General features: G+C 43.9%; 1 protein-coding gene across 1 annotated transcript; it reads left to right on the top strand.

Moving 5' to 3' along the window:
• Positions 1–20: 20 nt before the first annotated feature.
• LOC138784601 (extracellular calcium-sensing receptor-like) lies at positions 21–24,341 on the top strand. Its single transcript, XM_069960221.1, has 6 exons — positions 21–220; positions 2,327–2,612; positions 11,967–12,797; positions 13,677–13,904; positions 23,155–23,278; positions 23,428–24,341. Exons 1-6 carry the CDS (start codon positions 21–23, stop codon positions 24,339–24,341), a joined length of 2,583 nt encoding a protein of 860 aa, XP_069816322.1.
• Positions 24,342–25,966: the final 1,625 nt, after the last annotated feature.

Below are 25,966 nucleotides of genomic sequence, written 5' to 3'. Positions count from 1 at the left end.
TAGCATAATTCTTGTATAGGATGCGGCTTCAGTTCATGCTCTATATCTTACACTTCTGTAAATGCATTGACTCTAGTTGTAGACTGACCAGCAATGAGCTGACACCTGCCATGTTCATGGATGGGAATATATTAATTGGGGTGGTGATGGCTATTCATGTGGACAAAGCATATCCAGTCATCACTTACAAGGAAAGGCCTAGTCCTGCCATCTGTAAGACGTAAGACTTGTTTCCTATCTAAGGTACAGATGCTTGATAGGGGTTCAGGTCCACCACTATTCTATTAAATGGGTCTTCCAGTCTTGTGTATACAACGCTTGATGGAGTATTCAGTCCATAAACATTTATGGTCTATGCCTACTTGGCTTGTTTCATGCCTGGAATACAAGTATACAGACTGTAGATGTAGTAGTTGCATCAAGGTTGTGGTGCTTGAGGGACCTAAAAGGTTGTTATGCCTTATAAGAAAACCAGTATTATAAATGACAAACAGTGGGCAAGGGTATACTGGGAAACCCACCTACTTACCTTATGGGGACCTACATACCTACCTCATGACCTAATGGGGTGACCTACCTACTTACTAGAGAAACCAAACTACTGTGGGAACCTGTGTGTGGTGAGGTCCTCAGGTGTTAATTACTGTTTTGTTCTAAAGCAGTTTTGCCAAGTAAAACTTAGACACATATGTAAATTGAATAACACATAATCATTTAGTTAACATTAAAATCAGCATTAAAAACATTAGGTAATAAGAAATCAATAATACAGGGTATACACACAATAGACAACTTTATAGGACAATATATAGGTAAAAGTAGGTAGTGTAGCGGAAAAAAAAAAAAAATCCATCCACTTAGAAACGGCACCCGTTTGAGTTTTTGGCGCGAAGGACACACGAGGTCCCGCGGGCAACAAGCCCATCTACGCAAGCGCAAGCCAACGTACCTATTTATTGAGCACCAACCAGCGCCTCTAGCGCTCCACAGCTCAAAACCAGAAGCACGGCTGCCAGGACGAACCCGTCTCCACCGCCCGCCAGCGAGATTAAAGTACCGCAGGACGGGTGAGAGGTGTCCGAGACACCACATTTGTTATTGCAATCTTTAACAGGTGGTTGTGTTGCTACAGACACAACGCGGCTTGTAACATCTAAGCATTACTGCCAAACATAGCCAGCGCATGTCTGAATAGTAAAAGCTCCTTATGAACTATAACATCTAATGTAACCTTACAACTAAGCACAATTAAGGAGTACAAACCCAGACATATGATCAATAAAAAATTGCTTATTAACTGTAATAAACCGACATCAATTACAGGAACAAGACTGTTACAAAATCCATTAACTCAACAAGGCTAATACAAGCCAGTATGAGACGAACTACAACGTAACCATTTAACAATATTTACAAATATCTATCCACCGGTACTTCATGTATTTAACAAATACTTCTACTAATTAAGGACCAATAATAAGGATTAATAGGATCATTTGGATGAAATTAACTATATGATAAACAATTTTATGTACTGAGAACTTTTATATTCACATTTGATATCAATTATACCCATTTTTGGATCTAATTTTTTTTTATTTTAATTTTTTTTATTTTCATTTTTTATTTTTATTTTTTTATTTTTATTATTTTTTAAATTTTTTATTTTTATTCAGATTTTTTTTTTCGCTACACTACCTACTTTCACCTATATATTGTCCTATAAAGTTGTCTATTGTGTGTATACCCTGTATTATTGATTTCTTATTACCTAATGTTTTTAATGCTGATTTTAATGTTAACTAAATGATTATGTGTTATTCAATTTACATATGTGTCTAAGTTTTATTTGGCAATACTGCTTTAGAACAAAACAGTAGTTAACACCTGAGGACCTCACCACACACTTCTTCTCTGACATACACCTTTTTCCCTCTGGTATAAGGGCACACGAGGTTAACCTCGGTGACAACTAGTTGTGGTCGATCTCGTACCACCCTTCAACTTTTACTGTGGGAACCTACCTGTCTACATTCTAGGATGACCTACTTACCTACTGGATGAAATCTGGGGGGGTGTCCCACCTACTTACCTAATTGTTGGCCCAAATACCCAATGGAGGGGACTAACCTAATAAGAGTGACCTACTTACTTAAAGGACCTACAGCCACAATTAATAGATGGAGCCAATGAGTGTGCCTAATTTTATCATGCATCATGCTTTATCAGAAAGCAGACCAAAGTTGAAGTTTACATTGTGTAGAAAGCTGATTTTTTTGGTTGTTTCTCCGAAAATATGACTTTAACTTCTCTGTGTTGTCCTCAGCTTAAAGTTAGATAACTACCAGCGCGCTCAAGCTGTGCATTTTGCTGTAAAGAAGATTACCTCAATTTTTGGGCAAAACATCACCTTGGGATTCCAGATCTTTGACTCTTGTATAGTTCTCCAAAGATCAATAACAGGAACTCTACACTTGTTGAGTGAACATGGACAACCATTGCCCAACTATCAATGTAACCAGGACAACCGGTTGGCTGCAGTAATTGGAGAGTCTACATCTACAACCTCAATTGCACTGGCTCATATACTGGGGCTGTACAGGTATCCACAAGTAAGTGCTGGAGCATCCAAGATACTACAAGTCTTTTTGACATTTTAACCCTTTATCAGTCACTATTTCCTAAGATGTTGAGATGTCACAGAGTCTCTTGGCCTGTGTCCTCTTGGAGGGACCTTCATTGACACTATGCCCTTTGTATAAATATATAACCCCTCTTATTTTCCTCTAATCCATATGAGGTGCATCCTTTCCCAATATTGACAAATTAAAGTTCTTAGCTTGCTGTAAGAAAAAGTAATTGAACCCCCATGACTAAGGGTGGTATCCATGTCAGAAATGTTGTAGAAGGGTTCCTGTTTGTGTTGCATGTTTTTACCCTAGAAATAAAGAAACCCAAGAAATGTCATCCTCTGTGTCAAGACTGGACTTTTTTCCTGGATGTAATCCTTTACATTAACTTGGGTTTTATTTTATGAATAAAATGTGCTGCTTTTAGCTTAAAGGGAACCAATCACACACAAATTGGCCATAAAGATAAGGAAACGTGCTGGTACATCAGCCAGCACGCTTCCTAACCATCCCCCTGTCCCCTCCGTCCCATGAACATTCAGCCCGCAAAGTTAGTTTAATAGTGTCCCGCACTGTATGCAAATTACCATCTAAGTAGTCAAGGTGGGCGGGCGGCTGGTCAAGTAGTCACGGTGGGCGGGGGCTTCCTCATGTAGTCACAGGCTCCTGGGCCGCCTCCGGTGCTGTAATCACGCCCCTCCGGGCGTGTTGTAAAGCGGTTCCTGGTGACGTCACTCGGGGGGGCCGGCATTGCACGTCGGCCACGCCGACGTCTTTACTAAGCTGCGCATGTGCAGTACAGTGGGTGAAGCCACTGCTGTACTACGCCACGCAAGCGCAGTACAGCAGCGTCTTCTCAGGCTGCACTGCGCATGCGCAGCTTAGTAAAGACGTCGGCGTGACGTGCAATGCCGCCCCCCCCGAGTGACGTCACCAGGAGCCGCTTTACAACACGCCCGGAGGGCCGTGATTGCAGCACCGGAGGCGGCCCAGGAGCCTGTGACTACATGAGGAAGCCCCCGCCCACCGTGACTACTTGACCAGCCACCCGCCCACCTTGACTACTTAGATGGTCATTTGCATACAGCGCGGGACACTATTAAACTAACTTTGCGGGCTGAATGTTCATGGGACGGAGGGGACAGGGGGATGGTTAGAAAGCGTGCTGGCTGATGTACCAGCACGTTTCCTTATCTTTATGGCCAATTTGTGTGTGATTGGTTCCCTTTAAGTGCAGACAAAAAAAAAAAAACAACACAAAACAGAAGGTGCAACAGCAACCCTGTAGATATTAAAAAGTGAGGATCTTAGCAAACTATTTTATCAGAGTGTACCATATCACCAACGTTAAGGCGTCCTCAGAGACATGGTCCCTACTCTAACATTTTCACATCTTAACATGGTGACATGGTACACTCTGTCACATGCAACAGGGGTCACATGCAACAATGTGCGGTAATATTGAATAAATATCAGGTAGGCGCAGAAATAATAATAATAATAATAATAATAATAATAATAATAATAATAATAATACATTTTTTAAAAAAATATTTGTCACTTAACCCCTTAAGGACAGAGCCTGAAATGGCCTTAATGACAGAGACAAATTTTATGAATATGACCAGTGTCACTTTATTCATTAATAACTTCGGGATACTTTTACCTATCCGGCTGATTCTGAGAATGTTTTCTCGTGACATATTGTACTTTACATTTCTGGTAAATTGGAGTCGATACTCATAATGAATCTTTATGAAAAAAAACCAAATAATGTGAAAAAATGCATTTTTCCAACTTTGAAACTTTTTTGCGTATAAAGAAAGTGGTTATACCACATAAATTACATATTGAATAGCATTAGCAACATGTCTATGTCTTATGTTGGCAGCATTTATTAAACGATCTTTCATTTTTTTTAGACAATAGTAAGCTTAAAACATTAGCAGCAAATTTCCAAATTTTCAGTAAAATTTCAAAATCAGATATTTTTAGGGACCTGTTCAGGTTAAGGCTATGTTCACACTACGTATGAATCCGTATGCATTTCGTACGGCGCCGTACATGTACGGCTGAAATAACGGGCGTGCGAATATTCAATGTGCGGGCGGATGCGTACGCAGTGTGTACGCAATGCGTACGCATTGCGAACGTACGCCCGTAGTCTACTTCCTGAGCCCCCTACGAAGCGATCTGACAGCGGTCTTTTACTTGCAAATCTTCACCTAGCCCCGGACACCCCACAGAACCTTTTAGATCGGCATAGAAGAGTAGAAAAATGAAGAAATCACCACTTCGTACGGAGCCGCGGGATACGCTACGGGCGTAAGTTACAAGCCTTCCGGCTGGAAACAATGGTCTTGTTCATTTCGTACGGCGCCGTATACGATCCCGGTGTACATTCGTACGAAGTGTGCACTGTGCGGCCGGGATCGTATACTTTGCATTGTACGCTAACTACGTAAGTTTCCGGCCGCATATTCACGGAGCGCACTACGGCCGGAAGCTTACGTAGTGTGAACATAGCCTTAAAGTGTATTTGAGGGGCCTGTATGTTAGAAAGCCCCACAAAGCACCCCATTTCAGAAACTGCACCCCCCACACTCTGCAAAAGCATATCCAGAAAGTGTTTAACCCTTTAGGGGAGTCACAGAAATAAAAGCTAAGTGTGTAAGAAATTTGAAATTTTTAATTTTCTGTGAAGAGATTTTATTGTAATCCAATATTTTTCATAATTATAAACCTATTACCAGAGAAATGCACCCCAATAATTATTGCCCCGTTTTTGCAGTTTATAGAAATACCCCATATGTGGCCCTATTGCGCTATTTGACGCAACCACAAGCCTCAGATACAAAGGGGCGCCTAGTGAATTTCAACGCCTCCGTTATATTTAGTCATTTCTGACTGTACCACTTCAGGTTGGCAGAGGCTCTGGGGTGCCAAAACCTAAAAAACACCCCTAAAGGGAACCCATTTAGAAAACTACACCCCTCAAGGAATGTAGCAAGGGGTGCGGTGAGCATTTGGACCCCACAGGTGCTTCACAGATTTTCCGAACAATATGGCGTGAAAAAAGAAAAATTTATTTTTTTACACTAAAACATTGTTCTAGCCTTCAATTTTTCATTTTCTTAAAGGGATAAGAGGAAAAAAAAGACACAAAATGTGTAGCGCAGTTTCTCCCGAGTACGGAAATACCCCACATGTGGCGATAAAGTGCCAAGGGGGCGCAGGACGAGCCTCCAAAGGGAAGGAGCGCCAATTGGTTTTTGGAAGCTGAATTTCACTGGAAAGGATTTCAAGGGCCATGTCGCATTTACAGAGCCCTCGAGCTGCCAAGACACTGGAAACCCCCCACAAGTGACCCCATTATGGAAACTACACCCCTCAAGGAATCTAACAAGGGGGGCAGTGAGCATATGGACCCCACTGGTGACGGGCACAAATGTGGAACAATGTGACGTGAAAGGGAAAATTTTCATCTTTTCACTTTCATGGCACAAATGTGCCCGTCATCAAGGGGTCCATATCCTCACTGCACCCCTTGTTAGATTCCTTGAGGGGTGCAGTTTCCAGAATGGGGTCACTTGTGGGGGGTTTCCAGTGTTTTGGCAGCACGAGGGCTCTGTAATTGCGACATGGCGTTCATCATCCATTCTAGCCAAATCCAACCTCCAAAATCCAAATGGTGCTCCTTCCCTTCGGAGGCTTGCCCTGCGCCCACATGGCGCTTTATGTCCATATGTGGGGTATTTACGGACTCGGGGGAAATTGCTCTACACATTTTGTTTTTTTTCCCTCTTTTAACCCCTTGTGAAAATGAAAAATTCAAGGCTACACCAACATTATAGTGTAAAAAATGTAATATTTCATTTTCACGCCACATTGTTCCACATTTGTGCCCGTCACCAGTGGGGTCCAAATGCTCACTACACCCCTTGTTACATTCCCTGAGGGGTGTAGTTTCCATTATGGGGTCACTTGTGGGGGGTTTCAACTGTCTTGGCAACACAGGGGCCTTTTGAATGCAACATGGCCCCTCGAAATCTATTCCATCCAAATCCAGCCTTCAAAAACCATATGGCGCTCCTTCCCTTCGGAAGCTTACCCTGCACCCGCATGGCGCTTTATGTCCACATGTGGGGTATTCCCGTACTCAGGGGAAATTGAGCTACAAATTTAGTGTTTTTTTATCTTTTAGCCCCTTGTGAAAATGAAAAAATCATGACAAGATTAATGATTTAGAGTAAAAATTTTACAAAAATTACACTAAATGTTGGTCTAGCCTTGATTTTTTCCATTTCCACAAGGGGTTAAAAAAGAAAATGAACACAAAACGTGTAGGGTAGTTTCCCCTGAGGACGAAAATACCCCACATGTGGGCATAATGTGCCATATGGGCACAGGGCAAGCCACCAAAGGGACAGAGCGCCATTTAGAGTCTGGAATGGAGGATGGAGGCCATGTCGCAATTACAAAGCTCCTGTGCTGCCAGGTCAGTAGAAACCCCCGACAAGTGACCCCATTCTGGAAACTACACCCCATAAGGAATCTAACAAGGGGTGCAGTGAGCATATGGACCCCACTGGTGACGGGCACTTACGTAGAACATGTGCCGAGAAAATAAAAAATACCACTTTTTTTCATTTTCACGTCCCAAATGTGGCCGTCACCAGGGGGCCATATCCCCGCTGCCCTCCTTGTTAGATTCCTTATCGGGTGTAGTTTCCAGAATGGGGTCACTTGTAGGGGGTTTCTATTGTACTGGCAGCACAGAGGCTTTGTAATTGCATCATGGCATCCTCTAATGGGAATGGCGGCCATACCTACTTATCTGGGGAAAAAGGACAATTCTAATTTATTTGGGGGTATTAGGCCAATTATTAGTTTATAAGGTTGAAAATGACAGGTGTCCATCAAACTCAACCTGTGTTGATCCAGAGGAAGGCAAAAAACCCTCGTGAGGCAGACGACAGTAGCCTCATCACAGGGGAAAAATTCCTTCCCGACTCCATAATGGCGATCAGAATAATCCCCGGATCAACGTGACCCCTGAAATAGGAATAAGGGACAGAATTTAGATAATGTAGAACCCCAATGACGTGTGGTGCGCCTTGCAGCGATCCAGTATGCAGAGGCCGGGGTGATCAGGTCAGGCGTCACACTGGAAAATGGTGACCTTCCTGATCCCCCTGTTACGCCACACTCTGCACTTCTTCTGGGGTCTCCCTTTCTCCAGTGTGGGGGACGTCACCTGGAAAATGTTGTCCTGGTGCGATACGGGGTCCTTCATATTCAAAAGCGCTGGGTCCGCTCCATGGCTGCTAAATATTAGGGCTCTATTACTACTTCTGATATGTTCGGATCGTGCCGCAAGCTACAGTAGCTCGGGCAGTGAAGGACCGGAAGAGGGGGTGCTGGTATAAAAGTTATCCCCGTACAGGTGGTAACCTTTATCCAGCAGTGGGAAGATCAGTTCCCGGATGATCTTCCCACTTGTTCCGAGGATGGGGGGGAGGGGGCATCTGGGGGCTGCATTCGGGTGTCCCTTCCTACATACACTCTAAGGGTACGTGCACACTGCGGAATCGCGACAGATAACCCTTCGTGCATTCTGCAGTTGGCATCCGCCGGCGGACTGATGCAGGCGCACGTCTCCACACATGTCATAGACTCCATTCTATGCACGGGCGGATTACGCTCTCCGTCCAACGTATTCATTCTTTGGATGGACGACGGAATCCGCCCGTGCATAGAATGGAGTCTATGACACGGGTAGAGACATGCGCCCGCATCAGTCCGCCGGCGGGTGCCAGCTGCGGAATGCACGAAGGGTTATCCTTCGCCATTCCGCAGTGTGCACGTACCCGAAATCTGTAAGTGTAACCTGAGGTACTCTCACAGAGTTTGTAGAATTTCACACCATACCCGGTACTGGCGGGAAAGACGTGTCTGGGGGGCAGCGTACGCTACCCCCCAGACACGTCACTGGATGATGAGGATGATGTGGATGAATGAAGGAAAGAAGGTTCCCCCCATTCATCCTTACTGGCTGTTTCGGTGTCGGAGGCAATAATAACGTATCCCTCTGATGCCGAAAACACCCTGGGGGTCATCTTTATACGGGGATTGGTATATGGGGTATGTAGTGGTGTAGTGTCAAACTTTATTCAATGTAGTGTGGTGTAATGTAGTGTTTTTTATGTGTTTTTTTTTTTACAGTAAGTATAAAAAAAAAAAACTACGCCAACAAAGGAGTTGCTGATAAATGCTGCACTTATGTGCCTCACGAGGGTTTTTTGCCTTCCTCTGGATCAATACAGGTTGAGTTTGATGGAATGCCGCACATAGAATATAGAAAAAAAACACCCTACGCCAAAAAGTAGGAGTTGCTGGAGGAGTTTCTTTTCTTTTCTATGTGTTCCATGGGAAGGGACACCTACCTCCTTCATCTCGTAGAGATCAATAATTGAAGTCAACCAGCTGTAAGGAGAGACATTCCCTATTCCTGCCCCTTGCCGTGAAGAACCAGACTCTAGTAGCTTAATTCCCCCCCCCCGTTCGGGCCCATGCCCTAAACTGCCATTTCCAAACGGCACCTGCTAGACTGTCATTTGCAAAAGACATTCGCCAAGTGGGAAGGCGTGTCCTAGTGGAGGCGTTGGACTCGAAATCCAATGGGGTCTCCCCGCACAGGTTCAAATCCTGTTCACAGCGGAGGCTTTTAGGCCCTGGTGGAGAGAAATCCTACCCTCTTTCAGCCTTTACGCGTCCCTTTGATATATTGCAGTCCAAACGGGAAGAGTTTTACTCTCTGCTTTTCCAGCAGACCATCCACAGTGCCCTCTTCAACCTGTCAAACCCCACATCACACCTTTAAAAAAAGGTGCCGTAGCCAAATCCAATGGCTTCTGTGCACACGGATCCAAATTCTCTTTGCTGCTTTATGCGCCATAGAGTGAAAGGCCGAGACGGAAACAAAGCGAGGCGCACGGGGGTGAACCGTGGCCGGTTAGCTCAGTTGGTTAGAGCGTGGTGCTAATAACGCCAAGGTCGTGGGTTCGATCCCCGTACGGGCCAGTCTGCATTTTGTCTCTATGCAGCAGTGGTCTAACCCACCATGCCGAAGGCGGAAAACCATGTCGGAAAAAAAAAAACGTGCAACGTGCGTACCGTGGCCGGTTAGCTCAGTTGGTTAGAGCGTGGTGCTAATAACGCCAAGGTCGTGGGTTCGATCCCCGTACGGGCCAGTTGACCTTTTGTCTCTATGCAGCAGTGGTCTAACCCCCCCCCCCCCCATGCCGAAGGCGGAAAACCATGTCGGAAAAAAAAAAAGCGTGCGATGTGCGTGTCGTGGCCGGTTAGCTCAGTTGGTTAGAGCGTGGTGCTAATAACGCCAAGGTCGCGGGTTCGATCCCCGTACGGTCCAGTCTTCCCTCTATCTTTATGAAGCAAAGGTGCAACCTACACAGTAAAGGCAGAAATGCTTCTGGTGAAACTCCTAACTCTGGATGCTTGCAAGTTCAAGTCCTGTTGCTGCACCACCAGAGTCCTAACTCCCATCATAAAGGCAGAAAACCTTGTTGCAACAATCTTATCTATGCAGAACGTCATCGCAAAGTTTTTATTCCGCCGAATGAATAGAATGTAGTTTTTCTACATTCTGAACATCCCTGTAGCTGCTGATAAGTGTATTACACATATCAGCCGCTAGAGGGCAGCAGAGCGCAAAATCCGGAAAAAGACGAGGCTGGAGCCGAAAATAGCCGGAAAAAGCCGATGGGGACCGCCGGAAAGAGCCGAAGACGCCACGGAATGACGGAGGACGCCGATCAGGACCCCGGGACAGGTGAGTAATGTACAAATTTCTGCTTTGGACCCTTCAGCTACCTAGCTGAGGGGTCCAGGGCAGGTATTTACTATTTTGTGGGACTCTGATCGCCGTGCCACCGGCCACTGGCACCGTGACCACCATTACTTTTTACAGTAATGGCGGTCGGTGCCGTCCTCGGACAGCACCGACCGCCATTTTTTTCCGGGTCAACAGGTCACCGATGACCCGGAAAGGTTCCGATCGCCGCTATTGGCTGATCTGAATTGATCAGCTAATAGCGGTGATTGTAAGCACGGGGGGTGTTAACCACCCCCCGTGCCGAGAAGCTAAGATGGCCTGCTATGATTTATAGCAGGCCATCTTCCCCGATCGCTGTGTGGGAGTAAAACAGGGGGGGCATTAGAAATTTTTTTTGGGGAATAGCCTGAGTGAAGTACCCTCTTCAAGGATGGGTTCACACTCAATAAAGTTAAAACAAAAAAAACTGCTGTTAAAGAAGTTTAAAAAAGTCTCTTACCTCATAATAGAAACAGATCACTGATCTCAGGGAGACAAATCAGTGATAACACTGTCAGTTTCCGGTTGAAGCACTCAATACAGTAAAATCCTAGGTTAATTTGTCCCTGGGAAATATGAATAGGCAAAAAGAGGCTGTGGAGCTTTATTTCAGAGTCTCAAAACACAGGACTAGCCAGATATTCCTCCGTGAGGGCCCAGCCAAGGGGTGGATCCTGCAGGAAAACCACCATATTAAGAGGCCCTATAAGTCAATGTAATGACAAGGGAAAAACCAAGGTAAAGTATCAATCCACATACAGCTGTTTCAGGTGTTCCCCCTCATCAGTGTGGAGCAAGATTCTGACTAGGTGGGAGCAATGCCTAGTAGAGCCATACAAGAAACAGATCACTGATTTTAGGGAGACCAGGCAAAGATAACACTGTTGGGTGCTGGTTAAAGCGCTCTATACAGTGGTATCCTAGGTGCATTTCCACAGGACTAGCCAGATATCCCTCCGGAAAGGGCATAGCCAAGGGGTGGCTTCTGCAGGAAAACGACCAAAACCACCATATTAAGTGGCTCTATAAGTCAATGTAATGATAAGTGGAAAACCAAGTCCAGGTATCCATCCACAGACAGCTTTTTCGGGGTGTTGCCCCTCATCAGTGTGGAGCAGGTTTCTGGCTAGGTGGGAGCAATGCCTAGTGAAGCCATAAAGGAAACAGATCATGTTTTCTAAGCCTGGATAACGTCCTTAAAGTGGTTCAGATTATTTATAGAGTCTTATAGAATATTTTTATCTCAGAAGCGGTATAGGACTGGATTCATGAATCACTAATGATGCAGTCTAACATGTTAACTTTTTTAATCTTTAAAAATTAAGAGAAGACTATTTGAGGCTTTTATTATCATGTTGCATATGTTATGAATTATAAATTTATTAACGTTTGTCATTACTGTTATAGTTCTAACTCAATGATATTTTTGGATTTTCCAACAGATTAGTTTCCGTGCCACAAGTTCTCTCCTCAGTGACCGTATCCAGTTCCAATCATTCTTTAGAACAGTCCCTAGTGATGCCTTCCAGTCTCGGGGTCTAGCACAGCTGGTGTTGCACTTTGGATGGACTTGGATTGGTCTGGTTGCCCTTGATGATGATTATGGACAGCAAGGTATCCAAATAGTCAAGAGGGATATACTACAAGCTGGGGCCTGTGTGGCTTTCACAGAAACCATAATCACCAGCCGGCAAGATCGAAACGCTCCTCATATTACTCGAGTGGTTAAAGACTCAACAGCCGCAGTGGTGGTCATCTTTTCTACTGAATTAGACTTAAGCTTTGTACTGGATGAGATGTTGAGGCAGAACGTCACAGGGAAAGTATTAATTGCCAGTGAGGCTTGGGCTGCCTCATCTTTTTTGTCAGTCAGTAAATATTCAAGGTTTCTTTTTGGGACAATCGGTTTTGCTGTCCATGGTGGAAGCATGCCGGGATTTGTAGATTTCCTTAACAAGATCAACCCATCCATGGTTATGGGAAACCAACTCATAAAAATATTCTGGGAACAAGTTTTTGGTTGCAAATTTCAGGACCAGACGTCCCTTGACGTCCCATCAAACTCATCAATAAAAAAATGTACTGGCCAAGAAAGTCTTGAAAGCATTCAGAACAATTCAAACTATGTCTCCAGTATAAAGGCAACATACAATGTTTATCCAGCGGTTCATGCAATAGCAGAAGCCCTGACTGATTTGGGTAATTGCAAGAAGGGAGATGGACCATTCCGCAATGGAACATGTGCTGATATTGAGAATTTTAAGCCTTGGCAGGTTAGTGTGAGTTCCGTGGAAGAACTTTGATGTTATTACCACATTCCTAATTTACTGTTCAGGAATTAATCTATACACATAGGTCAGCATTAGAGCTGTATACACTTAACAAAGGTAGAAGCTTTTGTTCATGTCAAGTTGTGGTTTTGACTTGATGGTTTTACTTATTTAGGTAATTTTTCATAACATGTTCTACTTTATGTCAATGACAAATTTAGTCTTAAATAAAATTAGCATTTTCAAAATTTATAATTCTCTGCCTGTAAGAAGCAAAGGCATGATGGCCTATTACTTTTTTATGGTTACGTTTTGTTTGGTAAATGTCATATAAATTTTTAGGCTATTAAAAGGCTTAGCTAGCCCTTATTTTCAGTGAGTAATTCAGTTCAGAAGTGGATTTGAGAGGCCCGTACCTACTAGCCAACACAAATTCTGCACTCCTTAAAGTATTCAGAATTATATTTTTGTAGTTTGTTAACCCCTTAGATGTTTTACAATCAGAAACTGAGACAAAGTGGAGACAGCATTTAACAAATTCTTGGGCGTTGAGTTGTTACCATTTTGGTGTATACAGTAAGTGACTTTTTGATTACTTATTTTATTATTAGAGAGACAATATTAACAAAAATCTGGAATTTTGGCAAGTTTTTTTACCATGTTCAACGTCCTGGGTAAATAATGTGATTGTTTCATAGATGGCGTCACAAATGTAGTTAAAGGTGCAAATGCTTGGAAAGGGCCCTCTCCCTATCTATGGCCTTCTATAATATATACATGTATATTTCTATATATAATGTATTTGGTAAAACCAATCTACAGTATACTGTAGTCTTTGGACAGTTTTGGTGCTATATGCAATGTTGTATCATTTCTTCACAGTTGTTGCACTACGTGAAAAAATTACGTCTAAACACGTTTGATGGTAGACAAGTCTTTTTCGATGAGAACGGAGATCCACCTGCTGTGTACGATATAGTGAACTGGCAGCTGAGCCCTGAAGGTCAACTCCAACAAGTCAAAGTGGGCAGCTATGATACCAGTATAACCAATGGGAACGTCTTGACTATTAATACCAGCCATATCCAGTGGGGGCCCGGACATCATGGGGTAAGGATTGAACATTTATTGTGTTCAGCATGGAACAATCAGAAAGTGAGAATCCCAGAGCTGTGCAGGAGGACAGTGACAGAAGCTTTTCTATGTGTGAGTGCAGGAACTTTATAGCAGCAGTGTGTATAGCTGAGTGTGAGGGCAGGCACATGATAGCAGCAGTGTGTATAGCTGGGTGTGAGTGTAGGCACATTACAGCAGGAATGGAGAGGATGGGAAACACAATGCCTGACAGAGACTACAGGAAGTAATGAGCGAGGTACAGCTATGAAAAGATTATCTCCACATTCCTGTCCCCTGATGCAAGCCCCAGCCTGAAGTGGATCTGCTATGATTTGCAAGGTAAGGGAGACTTCCTGGGTCAGAGTACAGTGCTTTAGAACCCGCTATGCAGACCATGTCCTCCCACTCCCCCCCCCCCCCACACACACACACACACACACACCCACACCCAGTACAGGGAGCTCTTTAACCAAAGCAATGCTCTTAAACCAAGTCACAATTTTGAAAAACGGTGAGCTCTTCTTGCAAAACGCTCTAATTCCAAGTTACTCTACAACCAAGATACCACTGTACCTGTTTATATGCAAACATTAACCCTTAGACGACCCAGGGCGTATAGTTACGCCATGGAAGTCTGTCCCCAGACGACCTAGGGCGTAACTGTACGCCCTGGGTGTTTCTCACGCTATGAAGCGTGCTCCGGAGCGGAGCGCGCTTCATAGCAGGTGGGGGCCGGCTGCAATCAGCAGCCGGGACCTCACCGGTAATGACACGCTGCAGCGATGGCGCTGTCGCGTGTCATTAACTCCTTAAACGCCGCGGTCGCGGCGTTTAAGTGTAAGTGACAGGGGGAGTCCCCTGTCACTTACCGATCGGGACCCCCGCAGTGTGACTGCGGGGGTCCCGATCGGTAAAACGGGCCGCCGGAGGTCTCTCACCTGCCTCCGTGCGGTCCGATCGGCGCTCTGGTCACTGAGCCTGCACAGGCAGGCTCAATGAGCAGATCGCCGATAACACTGATCAATGCTATGCTTATGGCATAGCATTCATCAGTGTAAGAATCCAAGTAGTGAATGTAAAAGTCCCCCAAAGGGACTTCAAATGTGTAAAAAAAAAAAAGTTAAAAACACTAACACACTACCCCAAAACCCCTCCCCCCAATAAAAGTTGAAATCACCCCCCTTTCCCATTATATAAATAAAACATATAAAAATAAATAAATAGATAAACATATAATATACCGTAGCGTGCGTAACTGTCCGATCTATTAAAATATAACAAGCGTCATTGCGAACGGTAAACGGCGTACACGAAAAGAGGGAAAAAAGTGCGCGGATTACCGATTTTATGTTACATTATATATATAAAAAAATTAATAAAAAGTGATCAAAACATCCGATCTTCACAAATATGGTATTAATAAAAACTAGAGATCATGGCGGAAAAAATGACATCCCATACAGCCCCGTAGGTGAAAAAATAAAACCGTTATAAGCGTCACAATAGTCCCATTTTATTTATAATTATTTGCCAAAAAAAAGGATTTCATTTAAAAAAAATATATAACATTAGAGAATCTGTGTAACCTGCATATGGTTGTGTTCGGACTGACCTATAGAGTAATGGTATCATGTCGCTTTTACCATATAGTGCATTACGTAGACACAGGAACCCCCCAAACGTTACCATATTGCATTCTTTTTTGCAATTTCACCAATTTATATCTTCATAAATAATATATTTGGGATTCCGTCATACATGTTATGGTAAAATGAAAGACGCCATTACACAGTACAACTATTCCTGTAACAAATAAACCGCCACTTGGCCTGTAGATAAAAAAAACTGAAAGTGCTGGAGCTCTTAGAAGGGGAGGAGGGAAAAACGGAAACACTAAGATCAAAATTTGCACGGTCCACTGGGTCATTTTGGGCCTGGTCCTCAAAGGGTTAATAGCGATTGTGGCATCAAACTAGATTTGCATTTCCAGGGAAATACATAGTGCTTGAAAAGTGCCCCCCATTGCCAGTGACTTCCAGAGCGCCCCTTCACCAGTGACTTTCTTTTAACGTTAATGCTGGGTGCCGTCCCTTTAAGAGCGACTTTGGTCCCATACCTATAAGAGCAATTTGGCTCCCGTCCCTTTAAGAGCGACATGGGTCCCAGGTCGCTCTTAACGGAACCCAGGTCGCTCTTAAATAGACCCATTTTGCTCTTAAAGGGACCCGGGTCGCTCTTAAAGGGACCCGGGTCATTCTTAAAGGGACCCAGGTCGCTCTTAAAGAGACCCATTTCACTCTTAAAAGGACCCAAGTCCCTCTTAAAGGGACCCAGGTCACTCTTAACGGGACCCATTTCCTTCTTAAACAGACCCAGATCACTCTTATAGAGACCCAGGTCGCTCTTAAAGGGACCCAGGTCGCTCTTAAAGGGACCCAAATTGCTCTTAAAAGGACCCAGGTTGCTCTTAAAGGGACTCATTTCGCTCTTAAAAGGACCCAGGTCGCTCTTAAAGGGACCCATTTCACTCTTAAAGGGACCCAGGTCGCTCTTAAAGGGACCCGGATTGCTCTTAAAGGGACCAAGGTCGCTCTTAAAGGGACCAATTTCACTCTTAAAGGGACCCATTTCGCTCTCAAAAGGACCCAGGTCGTTCTTAAAGGGACCCAGGTCTCTCTTAAAAGGACCCATTTTGCTCTTAAAGGGACATATTTCGCTCTTAAAGAAACCCAGGTTGCTCTTAAAGGGACCCATTTCGCTCTTAAAGGGACCCATTTCGCTCTTAAAGGGACCCATTTCGCTCTTAAAGGCACCCAGGTCGCTCTTAAAGGGACCCATTTTACTCCTAAAGGGACCCAATTCACACTTAAAGGGACCCATTTTGCTCTTAAAGGGACCCAGGTCACTCCTAAAAGGACCCATTTTGCTTTTAAAGGGACATATTTCGCTCTTAAAGGGACCCGGGTCGCTCTTAAAGGGACCCAGGTCGCTCTTAAAAGGACCCATTTTGCTTTTAAAGGGACATATTTCGCTCTTAAAGAAACCCAGGTTGCTCTTAAAGGGACCCATTTCGCTCTTAAAGGGACCAAGATCGCTCTTAAAGGGACCCAGGTTGCTCTTAAAGGCACCCAGGTCGCTCTTAAAGGGACCCATTTTACTCCTAAAGGGGCCCAATTCACACTTAAAGGGACCCATTTCGCTGTTAAAGGGACCCAGGTCGCTCTTAAAAGGACCCATTTTGCTTTTAAAGGGACATATTTCGCTCTTAAAGGGACCCAGGTCCCTCTTAAAGGGACCCAGGTCGCTCTTGAAGGGACCCATTTTGCTCTTAAGGGACCCATTTCGCTCTTAACCTCTTAAGGACATAGGACGTACCGGTACGTCCTATGTCCTCACTTGCACTTCAAAGCGGGGCCGCGCGGCGGCCCCGCTTTGAAGTGCCGCGATCCCGGGTGCCGCGTGTAGCCCGGGACCGCTGCTATTAGCGGGCACGGTCTGATCGCCGTGCCCGCTAATTAGCTAATCGGAGGCAGCTGTCAAAGTTGACAGCTGCCTCCGATTACCGGAGGCAACGTTTCCCTGGTGTCTAGTGGGGGAGATCGCTCCTCCGGGACCTTGTCCCGGAGGAGCGATCTCCCTGTCTGATGCCGGCCGGGGACGCGTCCAAGATGGCGCCGTCCTCGGCTCGGCACTCGTTTGTTTCCGGCTGCAGCAGCCGAAAGCAAACGAGTGCCGATCTCATGGATCTCTGCAGCATATCTATGCTGCAGAGATCTCAATGAGAGATCTGAGTGCATATACTAGTTCTAGTATATGTGTAAAAAAAAAAAAATAAAGTGTTGTTAATAGTAAAAAGCCCCCTCCCCTAATAAAAGTCTGAATCACCCCCCTTTTCCCAGGTTTTAAATAAAAGTAAACAAATAAATAAATAAATAAACATGTTTGGTATCGCCGCGTGCGTAATCGCCCGAACTATTAATTAATCACATTCCTGATCTCGTACGGTAAACGGCGTCAGCGCAAAAAAAATCCCAAAGTGCAAAATTGCGCATTTTTGGTCGCATCAAATCCAGAAAAAATGTAATAAAAAGCGATCAAAAAGACGTATATGGGCAATCAAGGTACCGATAGAAAGATCACATCATGGCGCAAAAAATGACACCTCGCACAGCCCCATAGACCAAAGGATAAAAGCGCTATAAGCCTGGGAATGGAGCGATTTTAAGGAACGTATATTGGTTAACAACGGTTTGAATTTTTTACAGGCCATCAGATACAATATAAGTTATACATGTTATATATCGTTTTAATCGTAACAACTTGAGGAACATATATAACAAGTCAGTTTTACCCCAGGGCGAATGGCGTAAAAACACATTTCCCCCAAATAAAAGAAATGCGTTTTTTTTTTCAATTTCACCACACTTTGAATTTTTTTCTGGTTTCGCAGTGTACTTTATGCAAAAATTCAGCCTGTAATTGCAAAGTACAATTAGTGATGCAAAAAATGAGGGCTCATGTGGGTTTCTAGGTGGAAAAATGCAAGTGCTATGACCTTTTATGCACAAGGAGGAAAAACCGAAAACGTAAAAACGAAAATGGGCCATGTCCTTAAAGGGTTAAAGGGACCCATGTAGCTCTTAAAAAGACCAATTTTGCTCCTAAAGGGACATATTTCGCTCTTAAAATTACATATTTCGCTCTTAAAGGGACCCAGGTCGCTGTTAAAGGCACCCAAGTCGCTCTTAAAGGGACCAAATTCACTCCTAAAGGGACCCATTTCACTCCTTAAGGGACCCATTTTGCTCTTAAAGGGACCCAGGTCACTCTTAAAGGGACCAATTTCACTCTTAAAGGGACCCATTTTGCTCTCAAAAGGACCCAGGTCGTTCTTAAAGGGACCCAGGTCGCTCTTAAAAGGAGCCATTTTGCTCTTAAAGGGACATATTTCGCTCTTAAAGAAACCCAGGTTGCTCTTAAAGGGACCCATTTCGCTCTTAAAGGGACCCATTTCGCACTTAAAGGCACCCAGGTCGCTCTTAAAGGGACCCATTTTACTCCTAAAGGAACCCAATTCACACTTAAAGGGACCCATTTTGCTCTTAAAGGGACCCAGGTCACTCTTAAAAGGACCCATTTTGCTTTTAAAGGGACATATTTCGCTCTTAAAGGGACCCAGGTCGCTCTTAAAGGGACCCAGGTCGCTCTTAAAAGGACCCATTTTGCTTTTAAAGGGACATATTTCGCTCTTAAAGAAACCCAGGTTGCTCTTAAAGGGACCCAGGTCGCTCTTAAAAGGACCCATTTTGCTTTTAAAGGGACATATTTCGCTCTTAAAGAAACCCAGGTTGCTCTTAAAGGGACCCATTTCGCTCTTAAAGGGACCAAGATCGCTCTTAAAGGGACCCAGGTTGCTCTTAAAGGCACCCAGGTCGCTTTTAAAGGGACTCATTTTACTCCTAAGGGGACCCAATTCACACTTAAAGGGACCCATTTCGCTGTTAAAGGGACCCAGGTCACTCTTAAAAGGACCCATTTTGCTTTTAAAGGGACATATTTCGCTCTTAAAGGGACCCAGGTCGCTTTTAAAGGGACTCATTTTACTCCTAAAGGGACCCAATTCACACTTAAAGGGACCCATTTCGCTGTTAAAGGGACCCAGGTCACTCTTAAAAGGACCCATTTTGCTTTTAAAGGGACATATTTCGCTCTTAAAGAAACCCAGGTTGCTCTTAAAGGGACCCATTTCGCTCTTAAAGGGACCAAGATCGCTCTTAAAGGGACCCAGGTTGCTCTTAAAGGCACCCAGGTCGCTTTTAAAGGGACTCATTTTACTCCTAAAGGGACCCAATTCACACTTAAAGAGACCCATTTCGCTGTTAAAGGGACCCAGGTCGCTCTTAAAAGGACCCATTTTGCTTTTAAAGGGACATATTTCGCTCTTAAAGGGACCCAGTTCGCTCTTAAAGGGACCCAGGTCGCTCTTGAAGGGACCCATTTTGCTCTTAAGGGACCCATTTCGCTCTTAAAGGGACCCATGTAGCTCTTAAAAAGACCAATTTTGCTCTTAAAGGGACATATTTCGCTCTTAAAATTACATATTTCGCTCTTAAAGGGACTCATTTTACTCCTAAAGGGACCCAATTCACACTTAAAGGGACCCATTTTGCTGTTAAAGGGACCCAGGTCACTCTTAAAAGGACCCATTTTGCTTTTAAAGGGACATATTTCGCTCTTAAAGAAACCCAGGTTGCTCTTAAAGGGACCCATTTCGCTCTTAAAGGGACCAAGATCGCTCTTAAAGGGACCCAGGTTGCTCTTAAAGGCACCCAGGTCGCTTTTAAAGGGACTCATTTTACTCCTAAAGGGACCCAATTTACACTTAAAGGGACCCATTTCGCTGTTAAAGGGACCCAGGTCGCTCTTAAAAGGACCCATTTTGCTTTTAAAGGGACATATTTCGCTCTTAAAGGGACCCAGTTCGCTCTTAAAGAGACCCAGGTCGCTCTTGAAGGGACCCATTTTGCTCTTAAGGGACCCATTTCGCTCTTAAAGGGACCCATGTAGCTCTTAAAAAGACCAATTTTGCTCTTAAAGGGACATATTTCGCTCTTAAAATTACATATTTCGCTCTTAAAGGGACCCAGGTCGCTGTTAAAGGCACCCAAGTCGCTCTTAAAGGGACCAAATTCACTCCTAAAGGGACCCATTTCACTCCTTAAGGGACCCATTTTGCTCTTAAAGGGACCCAGGTCACTCTTAAAGGGACCCAGGCCGCTCTTAAAAGGATTAATTTTGCTCTTAAAGGGACATATTTCGCTCTTAAAGGGACCCAGGTCGCTCTTAAAGGGACCAATTTCGCTCTAAAAGGGACCCATTTTGCTCTTAAAGGGACCCAGGTCACTCTTAAAGGGACCATGGTCGCTCTTAAAGGGACATATTTCGCTCTTAAAGGGACATATTTAGCTCTTAAAGGGACCCAGGTCTCTCTTAAAGTGACTCGGGTTGCTCTTAAAGGGACCCAGGTTGCCCTTAAAGTGACCCAGGTCGCTCTTAAAGGGACCCAGGTCGCTCTTAGAAGGACCCAGGTCGCTCTAAAAGGGACCCAGGTTGCTCTTAAAGGGACCCATTTCACTCTTAAAGGTACCCAGATCGCTCTTAAAGGGACCCATTTCACTCTTAAAGGGACCCATTTCACTCTTAAAGGCACCCATTTTGCTCTTAAAGGGACATATTTCGCTCTTAAAGGGACCCATTTCACTCTTAAAGGGACCGATTTCACTCTTAAAGGGACCAATTTCACTCTTAAAGGAACCAATTTAACTCTTAAAGGGATCCATTTTGCTCTTAAAGGGACATATTTCGCTCTTAAAGGGACATATTTCGCTCTTAAAGGGACCCAGGTCGCTCTTAAACGGACCCGGGTCAATTAGAGCGACTTGGGTCCCTTTAAGAGCGACTTGGGTACCGTCCCTTTAAGAGCGACTTGGGTACCGTCCTTTTAAGAGCGACTTGGGTACTGTCCCTGTAAGAGCGACTTATGTAATTCCTCTTACACAGCGGCTTGGGTACCGCCCCTTTAAGAGCTGCTAGGGTACCGCCCCTTTAAGAGCGGCTTGGGTACCGTCCCTTTAAGATCGGCTTGGGAACCATCCCTTTAAGAGCAGCTTGGGTACCATCCCTTTAAGAGCGGCTTGGGTACCGTCCCTTTAAGAGCGGCTTGTCTACCGTCCCTTTAAGAGCTGCTTGGGTACTGTCTCTTTAAGAGTGGCTTGGGTACCGTCCCTTTAAGAGCGACTTGGGTACCGTTCCTTTAAGAGCGGCTTGGGTAACGTCCCCTTAAGAGCAGCTTGGATCCCGTACCTGCTACATGGCTGCCTCAGCTCTGCTATTTTACTGACTGACCTCTGCTACTTATAATGGTAAAGACCATTGCTCGGTTACCATGACAATCTTACTCATGTCAGAGGAACAAAATGGTTAAGGACCTTCCATATATTACATCTTCTATTGGCCAATAGTGGACATGTGACTGTGGATGGTGTGATACAATGCATGACGAGACCTTAGAGTTCCTATTGGCTGCTATATTTCAGCTATTTGCATTTGTGCTGTGATTGGCTGTCAGCGGTTAGAGTGTGGCCACTATTTCCAATGGGCCATTATTTTCTATGGGAAATTCGGGGTCTTTAAACGTAAATTTCTTAAAAGCGACAAATCCGATCGGAACGAAAAATAGATAGCACACCACACACCGCCGAGGGCTTCGAAACGCAGTTTGAACGGAGTCTGTGCGCAAAGCGGTTCGGGCTGTATTACGCACAGAAAAATGGCTGGAAGAAGAAACGGAAGAAGAAGAAGAAGAAGAAGAAGAAGAAGAAGAAGAAGAAGAAGAAGAAGAAGAAGAATACGGATTACAATATAAGGATTTTCAAGCACTATAATTAGTTCTGACAGCTCTACATCTTAGATCTACATTCCCATCAGTGGTAGCTGGGTCCTAGCTGTGTACTTTAGCTGGGATCCTCCTACTGTTACCAGCAGAAAGTAATACCTCCCTCTTACATCCCCTGTATATGGCACAGTCTCTGTTGACTGCGGCATGTAAAGAATTAAACTGTCGGGAATGGACTACTATCTGTGATCTAAAATTGCAGCAAGGTCGTGGTTGTGCATTAAAGTGACTGTACCACCAGGCCCAGGCTGAAGCACTGGAGGCGGGCCGACCCACCTTTAGTGGGAGGAAACCCTAGCCCCTCTATGATAGGGTTCCATTGATTCTAATGGAGTCATGTCATGGAGGGACTGTTCTTTCTTCCCACTATGGGTGGGTCGGCCGCCTCCAGTGATTCAGCTTGGGTCTGGTGGTAAAGTCACTTTAAGTTCTAGCTCTTGCTGCGTGAAAACGGTGGGCACTTTGATTGAAACCTGTGATCAGCCCAAGCTCAAAACTGTCATATCCTTGGTCATCAGCCCAAGCAGAGCTTGCAATAATCTGTAAGTTGTTTTATCATTGCCAGAATTCTGGCTCAATTTTGAGTCTTAAGACCTGGCCACTTTTATTTGTCGCCATTCCCCTTTTATTAGACAAACTTGCAAATAGGTTCAAAAATAAGATCTCACTATTGGTCAAAGACCAGAAATATTAGACTTTAGAGCAAGGTGATTGGCATATGAATTTGCATCTGTACTCCATAGCCTGCAAATGATTTGAAAATACTTTTTCTCAAAAATTCCTTCCCAGGTCCCCGTTTCGGTTTGTAGCCCCAGCTGTCCACCAGGCTTCATGAAAGCAGCCAAAATAGGTGAACCTTCATGCTGTTTCCAGTGTATACCATGTCCATATGGAGAGATGGCCAACCACACAGGTAAGAAACTTAAAAAAAAGATAAAAAAGCTTAAATGTTAACTCTCTTACTCTGTTGTTAACATCATGGAACACACTATATTGTAAAACTTAGGGTCCTCCGCTTCAACACCTTCACCTTGTTAAATTTATTTATTTATTTATTTACAGATTCACTACAATGTATAAAATGCCCGCGGGATATGTGGCCAAATCCAACCCAAGATCATTGTGTTCCAAAGACTCAAGAATTCCTTTCTCATGAAGATTCATTAGGTGTTACCTTAATGACTACTGGCATCTCCTCATCATTGATTCCTGTGGCGATCCTTGGCCTCTATATTCGCTATAGAACAACCCCCATTGTTCGGGCCAACAACTACTCCTTAAGTTGTCTTCTCCTGGTGTCATTATCGCTCTGTTTTCTCTGCTCTTTAGTCTTTATTGGTTATCCCCAGTATGAGATATGTATTTTAAGACAAGTGACTTTTGGTATTGTATTTGCACTTTGTGTCTCTTGCATCTTGGCCAAAACCATTATGGTGGTCATCGCCTTTAAGGCCACAAAGCCTGGTAGTCAACTAAGGAAATGGACTAGACCCCATATATCTTATCTTATAGTCACCTCATGTATCCTCATTCAGATCTTTCTTTGTATTATGTGGCTGACATTCTCTCCTCCCTCCCTAGAAAATAAATCAGAAAGTAATTCGGGAGTACTGATTATTCAGTGTAATGAAGGGTCACCTTTGGCTTTTTGGTCTATGCTTGGCTACCTTGGTCTTCTGGCCTCCATCAGCTTCATTGTGGCTTTCTTAGCCAGGAGACTTCCAGACAGCTTCAATGAGGCCAAGTTCATCACCTTCAGCATGCTGGCCTTCCTGAGTGTCTGGATGTCCTACATTCCTGCTTCCCTCAGTTCCCAAGGAAAATATATGGTGGCCATGGAGATCTTTGCTATCCAATCATCAACCTGGGGTCTGATTATTTGCATGTTCCTTCCAAAATGTTTCATTATTGTATTCAGACCCGACATGAACTCAAGAGAGAAACTGATGGCGAAACAAACACAACATGACAATTAGAAACTTTGTGATGTCCACTCATGCTTCCAGTGTTTCATATAAAATATATATTTTGAGTCGTGATGGATTACTGGGTTTTTACATTAAGCTTTGTTGCTTATTGTTCCTTCCTTCTTTTTTTTTTATTGAATGAAAAAAACTTGTCTTAAAAAATTAAAATAAGTTTTCTCAACTTGCCAACATGTATAAATGGGAGGTTAGTTCAAACATCTTATGGACTAAGCACTAAATCCCTGCTTATTAATAAATTATTGGAAGAAAAAATACTGTGACCCCTTGTTGACCATTTAATTAAAAATAAAAATTTCCACTTTAACATAGTTCTTGAATCTGAGGTAGTCTAGAAAACTTAAACAAAGAAGATAGAAAGCAAACTTACCTCTCTTCAGGCCCAGAATTGTCTTTGTTTCCTGATACAGGTAAAAACAGAAAGTGCATCAGATTTTGGCACACAATTCCCATGGAAGGGGTGTACAGTGTTATCTGAAAAAGAAGGAGAGCTGACCAAATTTGTCTTTTTTTCTGTGTTCCAGGTGGGGGGAGTGGCTGCCTCTACTTGGTCGTGCACTCCACCTATCCTACCCAGGTGGTGTAATTACTATTGCCATATAAGATGGATCTTGCATGTCCAGAGCATAGGCGTATTTTATGCCATGGAGAGGCCATAGTACAGTGTAGGGTCTCCCCTGTATGAGGCCACCTTAACGTGGTGGAGTAGTTTACACCGTTTGCAAATGGTAACAAAGAGCCTTATTATTTTTGTAGGAATTTTTTTAGCATATGGGGGGCTGCTTTTAACTATTTTCATGTCTATGGTGGGTCTGTATCTTGCCATTGCCGTGAGCTGTTGCATTTTTCTGTGTTTTTGTGTGTTTGCCATTTCAGCCATACCAATGTGCTTGTGCCTAGTGTGAATGGTGTTCTAAGAGAGCTGACCAAATTTGTCTTTTTTTTACACTTTAATTCGGACCTCCTTCGAGTTTTTTTGCAATGGAACCCCAGATATTAGACCATAGACAATAATCCAGAACTAGGTAAACTGTGTCTGGGGGCATAGAATCTATTAACAATAAGCTGGGAAAGCATAAAGCATCTATAGCTTACTGTCTTTGCTCTACTTTCCATTTACACACTGGAACATGGACATTTGTCAGGGTAACCCGTTTTGCAATACAGTAGATGTACAAATGTCAATTATGAAGCCCTGTGCTGCATTCATGTCCCATATGAATATAATAATAGTATTGGACCTTACAAAAGTGTGGGAATAAAGAGGTAAAATCATATTTGTATAAATTACTGAGCTGCGATAACAATAGTGTGGGTCACAGATGGGGAATTATAGTACAGTGGTAGGCATTAGCAGCATTACAACAATCTGGGGCACATACAGGGATGTTCTCACCTTCTGGGGGGCACAGAAAGAACATTATGCTAGTGGGTGCACAGTAAATGGTTTAACAAAAGTGTTGGTGAAAAATGGAAGGTCACTTTAATGTGGGGGCACAGGAGGGACTAATGTTTGTGCAGAGCATGGGGCGATTGTTTAGAGATAGAAATGGTGATGGAAAAGTGAAGAGTCTAGGACATTTGACCATCAGATTCCACTGAAAGTTATAGCTGGA

The sequence above is a fragment of the Dendropsophus ebraccatus genome, chromosome 1 (genome assembly GCF_027789765.1).
Source record: "Dendropsophus ebraccatus isolate aDenEbr1 chromosome 1, aDenEbr1.pat, whole genome shotgun sequence".
NCBI classification, from domain to species: domain Eukaryota; kingdom Metazoa; phylum Chordata; class Amphibia; order Anura; family Hylidae; genus Dendropsophus; species Dendropsophus ebraccatus.
Note: the sequence above shows the minus strand (reverse complement) of the source record. Positions and strands in the feature narration are given on the sequence as shown.